This window comes from Lynx canadensis, chromosome B3 (assembly GCF_007474595.2).
Source record: "Lynx canadensis isolate LIC74 chromosome B3, mLynCan4.pri.v2, whole genome shotgun sequence".
NCBI classification, from domain to species: domain Eukaryota; kingdom Metazoa; phylum Chordata; class Mammalia; order Carnivora; family Felidae; genus Lynx; species Lynx canadensis.
This window is the reverse complement of record NC_044308.2, coordinates 20900096-20908593: the sequence shown is the minus strand read 5'-3', so window position 1 is coordinate 20908593 and position 8498 is coordinate 20900096. Positions and strand designations below refer to the sequence as shown.

General features: G+C 39.5%; 1 protein-coding gene across 1 annotated transcript in view; it reads left to right on the top strand.

Annotated features, from left to right (window-relative positions):
• The first annotated feature begins 148 nt into the window (after nt 1–148).
• MCEE (methylmalonyl-CoA epimerase) overlaps nt 149–8498 on the top strand; it is a 29477-nt gene continuing 21127 nt past the window's right edge. Inside the window, exon 1 of the mRNA XM_030317534.1 lies at nt 149–254. Coding sequence (XP_030173394.1) covers nt 209–254 — 46 coding nt within the window. The 5' untranslated portion in view covers nt 149–208. The remainder of the gene's footprint in view (nt 255–8498) is intronic.

The window sequence follows — 8498 nt, the reverse complement described above, 5'->3', positions numbered from 1 at the left end:
AGGGGCTCATGGGGTGACGCCTCCTCCGTTTAATTTCCTCTTTAGATGCACTGGGGAGCTCGTCCGCCGCACCACAAGAACACAGCGACGCTCGTCACGCCCCCCCCCCATCATCGTATGCCCCGCCCCCGGTCGAGTTGCCCTGCCTCTCGCCCGAGCTCCTCTCCCACTCTGACGCACCTCGGGAAAGAGTGGGTCGCTTCCCAAAATGGCGAGCCTACTGAAGGCGGTGGAGGCTGCTTCGGGCGCAGTAGGTGAATACCTCGTGCGGCCGGGGTTCGCCGGGGTGGGGCGCGCGGGACGCGAGGCCGGGGGCTGGAGGAGGCGGCGGGTGGTCAGAGCAGCCACATCCTCTGCACTGTCTCCCCCACCCTCCCAGGAGGCGCGTTCCGTGGTCTCTGTCTGCACCTGTGGGCAGGAGGTATATCCAAGGAACGTCTCCGGTTAGCGTGGGGTTTCCATATAGTATTTGATTCTCACCGCCACCCTGGGAAGTGTGTGCAGTTGACGTTGCCCCTCTTTATACGTGGCTCCCAAAGAGGCGAGGGAACCTGCCCAAGGGGACTGACAGCAAGACCGGGACAGAAGTAGATGAAGTCAATGCAATAGGGACAGTGAGTTTTAGCTTTACAGTGCACCATAAGAGATTGGGGAGAAACTAGAAAGAAGGGCAAGTAGTTTTAAAAAACGTAAACTGAACTCCCACGTACTTCCAGTATCCTGCTGGGAACACTTGGAGGTCAGTTGTGTAAATACCAAAGGAGTGTTTTTCCTTTCGTGCAGTAATATATTTACTATCTTGTATGTAAACAGGAAAGATAAAGGCAGACGGATCTGGAAGGTTGCTTGAGTCCTCTACACCTTCATTTAAAAAAAAAAAAAGCTGGATAGAATCAGTAATGACAGAAACTCAAGTTTTCTGACTCCCAGGCCACCCACTTTCTTCTCTTTCTCTCTTTTTCTTTTTTCTCCTTCATCAGAGGGCCACTATTTCCCTTAATCTGAAATTCCCTGTTAGGAAGAGTGCCAAGTGGTAATGTTTCAGAGTTACTCCTGGACATTTGTCCTGAAGCCTTCAGCTTAGCAACCTTCAAAAAGTGTTCAAGGGGACGAATCTTTAATAATGTTAGGCCTCTCTGCTAGATAGTGCTCTCTGTGTCCAAACTTACAGTTCTAGTCTTCCTTTGAAGTCCCGTCTCAAACTGAAGGAGTTCTTTATCGATCACTGTAGTCTTTCTTACCAGTCACAACGTCTCTTTTGCATTTATCATGGCAAGTCACCAGGGCTAAGTGACGAGCCACATACAAAGAAGTGCACCTTAATATTTTTAATTGTCTCAGCACTTAGCAGTTTAAAGAGGTGATGTGTATACATGAAAAATATTGTAACAGGCTGAGCACACCTTGTTGAAATGAATCTAATTAATAGGTGATTCTCAGGTTCTTACAATAACACACCTCCCTAGCCTGTCCTTCCTCTCCTTGGTAAAATGCAAACAGTATCTTAGCTCACACACAATTGCAAGTAACCCTTTGCAAAAAAAAAAACAAAAAAACAAAAACTCATAAGACAAAGAGTCATCTCTCATTATCTCTGAGAAAGCTATCTGGGGGCACCTGGGTGGCTGGATCAGTTGGTTGGGCGTCATAGTCTTGATTTCAGCTGAGGTCATGATCCAGGCTTGTGAGATCCAGCTCCCACATCCTGGACTCTGTCATGGTCTGGAGGGTTGTGTACTGCACTATCATCCCCTCTGCACGCCCTGCACACTCTCAAGGCTTTCTGCCCCTGCCAGTGCCTGAATTCCCACTGCACACCATCAGTTGCCAATCGCCTGCTCCCTGCCTGCACTCTGGAGGGTAACAACCCTCAACCAGCTCTGGCCTGCCTAAACCCACCAACTTCTCTGCTATTTGCTGGCTGAATCATACCTTCTCCCATAAAGTCTGAACCCCTTCCAAGATTGTCCCTCAAGTATTCTTGCTCAGCTCTAAGGTATCACACAGAGTTTCCTTATATCTCACAGTTACTATTTTATCATAGTTAATCATTCCTTTTACCAGATTTTCCTTGTTTAACAATGTGTCATTTCTACCTCTTGATTAGACCTAGACTATGACAGAATTGGTCTTGGGAGTGGTCCTAGGAGGTAGACCCCTAAAGACCGGATTTGGGGATTGGTTTGGTCATGCTCTCAACCTTGAGTGCAGTGCTAAACTTGCCAAAGGTGGGTGGTAGGATGCCAGTAACCCATGGAATACAGTTGCATCACAATTAATCAAGGTATGAACTGTGGTTGACAGATGAAGTGGCAACAGAAGCATGTAATTTGTGAACCCAAGTAGCTGCCATGCTTGACTCTTACAGCAGTAGTGACAACTGTAAGGCCTGTGATGTGGCCTGGATCCTTCTGAGTGCACTTGAGTGCTTGCAGGCAGAAAATGACAAACTGATGGGGCGCCTAGGTGGCTCAGTCAATTAAGTGTCCGACTTCTGCTCAGGTCATGATATGGTTTGTGAGTTCGAGCCCCGCATTAGGCCCTGTGCTGACAGCTCAGAGCCTGGAGCCTGCTTTAGATTCTGTGTTTTCCTCTCTCTGCGCCTCCCCTACTCATACTCTGTCTCTCTTTCTCTCAAAAGTAAAGAAACATTAAAAAAAACTTTTGTTAAAAAGAGGAAGGGAATGTAACTTCCAACAAGTCATACATTTATTGCAAGAACTGAGTACTAATATACATTTTTTTAAAAAAAAATTATATAGACATCTTGTCATAGAGAAAAGTAAAATGAAAACAGTGTTCTGCAAAGGCTGGCTTTGATTTATCCTCCTATTTCAGATGCTTCAACCGTAAATAACCCCACTTTTTCATTTATCATAGTTAAATATACATAACAAAATTTGTCATTTTAACCATATTTAGGTGTACAGTTCAGTGACATTAAATACAGTTGACCCTTGAACAACACAGGTTTGAACTGCATGGTCCAATTACACTCACAATTTTACAATATAGTACTGTAAGTATATTTTCTCTCCCTTGGTTTTCTTAATAACATTTTCTTTTTTTCTAGCTTACTTTATAAGAATATATAGTATATACATTACATACAATGTACAAAACATGTGTTAATCAACTGTTTATGTTATCAGTAAGACTTCCAGTCAACAGTTACGTTTTGGGGTAGTCGAAAGTTACATGTGGATTTTCAACTGTGTTGGGGGTTGGCACTCTTAACCCCCCATTTTGTTCAAGAGTCAACTGTATTTCCGTATTGTGCAACCATCACCACTATCCATCTCCAGAACTTTTTCATCATCCCAAACTGAACCTCTATACCCATTCAACAATAACTCCCCCATTATCCTCTTCCCCTAGCCCTGGCAACCACTGTGAAACTTTCTCTCTATGAATTTGACTACTCCAGATGCTGTATATACAATATTATACCTTTGCATATCTTGTTTGAGGAAACGTAACACATTTAGAAAGCCAGTCATCAGAAGTGGCTTCAAGATGGTTGGTAAGAAGACCATATATTTTGAGCATTCAACAAGTGGATTTCACAGCATCGTATAATATTTTTGAATTATACAATATTCATCCTTTTGTGACTGGCTTATTTCACTTAGAGTGTTTTTAAAGCATGACACTTATGTGTCAAAACTTCATTCCTTTTTAAGGTTGACAAATATTCCATTGTAAGTGTACACCACATTTTATAATTTTCATCTGTCAGTGGACATGGGTTATTTCCACATTCTGGCCATTGTGAATAATACATGTATGAACATGGATATATAAATATCTCTTCAAAAGCCGGTTTTCAGTAGTGGTATTGCTGGATCATGTGGTAATTTTATGTTATGACTCCATCTTTAAGGAACATAATACTTCACAGAAAAATAGGAAAAGCTCAGAAAAACGAATGCTGTCAAGCACACACAGTAAATTCCAGTTTGGCTTGCAAAGGATTGGCTTCGTGAAAAGGTTAGTTTTAAAAATGGAAGTTGAACCAATTAGGAGACAACAGTGGCCAAGTTATAGGACTATGAGGAGACATTTACTTTTATTATGGAGTCATGTGTAAGTGGGGTAACAGAAACATGGTCTGTTTGCTGACTGTGATGAATAAAAAGTTATTCCTGACCATAGTTTTAAATAGGTCGAAAATATTATATGATGCTGTGAAATCCACTTGTTGAATGCTCAAAATATGTGGTCTTCTTACCAACCATCTTGAAGGCACTTCTGATGATTGGCTTTCTAAATGTGTTACATTTCCTCGAACAAGATATGCAAACGTTCAGACTTAACAACTTATTACATGTTCTAAATTAGATTATGTAAAGTTTGTACAACTTTGAAAATATGTAAGAAGACATTGAATTGTACACTTCAAATGGGTGATCCTTATAGTGTATAAATTATATCTCAATAAGATGTTAGCAAGACCTTATTACAAGTGATTGTCACAATTCTGTGAAACTTTATGTACAAATTTAACATACAGTGTCTTTAAACAGTAAGAACCATTAATGCATTTGAGTATAGACCCTTCCAACTAAACCTTTACTTATTTGGAGCCAATGTTTGGAAAGCCTGGTGTCTGAAATAAATGGATGGAAGGAAATGCAATGTTATTTTTAAGTCACAGCATTAACAGTATTTAGCAAGAGCCATATTGAGGGACAGATAGGAGTCAGAGTTAACACACACACCAGATTTGGTAACATATCTATTTCTTGCATATCAGATTTCCTGATATGTGGACATCATTTGTTTTATAAATCTGTAGATACTCATCTTTGCAATCCTATTGGATTTTAACGCTCCTGTTTTTAAATATCTGATGTATTTATTCATATATTTGTACATTGTAGTTTATTGTGAAACTATGTGGAATAGTCACAAATTACACATTATAGAGTTCAAAGTAATGCAGTTGTACCTTTCTGAGATGGAAGACAGAGAAACGTAAAGCTACACTTGTAAATTCCAACCAGTCAGAGGTCAACCTTAAATAAAAATATCTTTTAAAAGTTGCCAAGGACTTGGGCTCCTGGATGGCTTAATCAGTTAAGCGTCCAACTTTGGCTCAAGTCTTAATCTTGTAGTTCATGAGTTCGAGCCCTGTGTCAGGCTCTGTGCTGACAGCTCGGAGCCTGGAGCCTGCTTCAGAGTCAGTCTCTCTCTCTCTCTCTCTCTCTCTCTCTCTCTCTCTCTCTCTTTCTCTGTCCCTCCCCTGCTCGTTCTCTGTCTCTCTCAAAAATAAACAATAAATATTTTTTAAAAGGAAACCTTTTAAAATACAATAAAAGTTGCCAAAGGCAAAGGAGAAAGTATAACTTTTTAAAGGTTCACAGACTTTTCAGAAATCATTTTCTATTAAGTGTCTACAAGGATCTATATCACGGTACCCCTTTATTCCAGGTTTCCTGCTCCAGTTTGCTTGGTCTACAGAATTTCACATTTTGCCCATAGCATCATCCCGTTGTTGTTGTTTTAAGGTAATTCACATAACACAAAATTCTTGAATGTACAATTTAGTAGCATTTATTACATTTATCATGTTGTGCAACCTTCACCTTTATTTATTCCAAGACATTTTCCCCACCCCAAAAGGAAATCTCATGCCAATTCAGTCAATCCCCATTCCCTTCTCCCTCTAGCCCTTGACAACCACTATCCTGCTTCTTGTCTCTGTGGACTTCCCCATTCTGGATATTTTATATAAATGGAGTCATACAGTATATGACCTTTTATGTCTGACTCTGTCACTTCACATAATGTTTTCAAGGTTCATCCATGTTGTATCATTGCTTCATATTCATTGTATGGATAATATTCCATTGTATGGCTATGAATCATCTCCCATAGCTTGGCTATTGGGGAATAGTGCTGTTGTGAACATTTGTGTCCAAGTTTCTGTTTAAGTCATGTTTTCAATTATTTTAGGTACCTAGGAGTGGAATTTCTGAGTCATATACTAATTGTATATTTAACTTTTTGAGTTTTCCAAACTGTTCCATGGCAGCTCTATCATTTTACATTCTTACCAGCAATGTACAAAGCAGATTCCAATTTCTCCATATCCTCATCAACAGGTTTTGTTATGGGTATGAAATGGTATCCTGTTGTGTTTTTGATTTGCTTTTCCCTAATGGCTATGATATTGAGGATCTTATGTGCTTTTTGGCTATTTTTATGTTTTTAACCCTTCATTTTTAAAAAATTTATTTAAGTAATCTCTATGCCAATGTGGCATAGAATTATTGAATTCTTACCAGCATCCCTGAGTTTATTTTTACTCTATTCCTAAGGCTCAAATAAAACCAATATAGTGATGTTTCTTTTTTCAAACTAGTTTACATTTCTAGAGTTAAGATAAGCCTGTAGAGCCACAAAGTCTTGACTTTTACATTACATAAAGATGTTATTATCTATTTTTCCTAACATAGAGTGAAGATTCATTTTATGTTCTATTAAAAAGAAACAGAACCAGCCATTCCAATAAACTTTTTCCTTTTCTCCCATTTCCAAATGGTAAGGTGGTTATGGAGAAAGACAGGCTATACTGAGGCTTCTAATGACATGGCTTGTTTGGACTTCCTTTTCAGTGCCAGAGGTTTAGAAATGTCTCCCAAAAAACTGGTACAGTATGTAAAACTTTACCTTTGCTTGGACATTTTGTTTGTTCCTTTGATATTTCTTTATGTCCCATTGCTAAGTAATAGGATGCCTGCCAAGGAAATACCAGTTGCCCCATCTCTTGTAGAGATAATACTGGTAAGGACAATTCAGAAATACCTAGACTCCGTATTTGACATACTCTTAAAATTTCACAGAGCAAAGGACTTATCCATTTTATTCTAAAGCTCATTGGCCCTACCTACCGTGTTTTTTTTTATAATACAAATACATTCTGTATCGAACTTTCATTGTAAAATGCACAGATAGTAGAGATGCAAAGAAAGAAGGAAAGAGCAGTTTGACCAATGATTTTTTAGTTCTCATTTTTTTAATTTTAATTTTATATAGAACACAAGCAGGGGAGAGGGGCAGAGGCAGAGAGAGAGAGAATCCCAAGCAGGCTCCATGCCCAATGCAGTGCCTAGTGTGAGGCTCAAGTCCACGACCCTGGGATCATGACCTGAGCCAAAATTAAGAGTCAGCCACTCAACTGACTGAATCACCCAGGTGTCCCGGTTGTTAGCATTTTAAAAATTCACTACCACTGTGCCCTTGAGATAGTTTCTGCATGCCACTCAGCAAACAATTATTGTATGTCAGTAACAATAAGAATGGCTGAATTTGTTGTGCACCTGTTATATATGTCTGGCACTGTATTATATTTTTTACATCAAATATCTATACAACAAACTTAACAAGGTAGATGTTTGGTAGGTAGTACCAGAATTTTTTAAAAACTGAAATAAAATACAACAGAGTAGAAAATATCAGAGGACATCACACCTATTGAGGATTAGGTATGCCTTTCATGAAATTTACTTTCAATTGTACATTTATGTATGTGCTTACTAAGTTGGCATACGCTTGAATTTCATAATAAAATGAGTCCATAGAACTGGGCTGTGTCAACCTATTGATAATGACAACCTTTGGATAGTTCAGTAACCAATAATACAGGCTTGAGCATACCAGAAGACTATCTTAGGTGGAATTTTGCCTTCTGCTGACCTATGATGCATCACATTTGTCAAGCAGAGTACCATGCACTGGTTACCAGTCCCAGAGGAGGAATCTAAACACTTCTGCCCATTGCATCTTGGTATCAGAGTCCATCAGAGATGGAACAATGCTTTACTTACATAGAAATGAGATAGGGCAAGATTATCTTTAATGGTGGGTTTGGTCCACCATCACCAATGGGTCTCTCCCAGTGGTCAGTGCAGTACAGTTTGCGCACGCCCCTCTTGTGTCACAGTACAAAGAACCCTGTTCCCTCTCTGCAGAGGACCGCTATAACAGGTTTGCCGTATGATGCACACACGTTAAACTGAGACAAAAGAGCACTCACTGAGTCTGGAAGAGGGAAAGATATTCCCAGCACAGTGTGATACACAGGCTGTGTGGGCTCTTTATCTCTTGCCAAGGAACTTTTCATCCTTCTGTGGTTAAGTGGGGGTTAACATATGAGACTGCCTTTCCCCACAAGGTCTATGGTCTATAGTAGTGTTACTTTAATTTCCTTGTTATCAAAAATTTCAGTAAAAAGGAATTAACTATTTTTTAGCTCTGTGATACTAAGTACTATTTAAAGTATTTTCCATTAAGAGTTAAACCTAATTGTTTAGAATATGTGTTCTTCAATATGCTATTTTGTACTTTTTTTTAATTAAGTGATGTAGTTTTACAAGATTATTCTTAGACCTCATATATGTATACAGTTTTCATCTTGGGGAGAATCCTGCTCTTAAAGTCCAGTGTTTTGGGAACTGGGGAAACAGTAATCCACAGGGAGGACACATTATAGG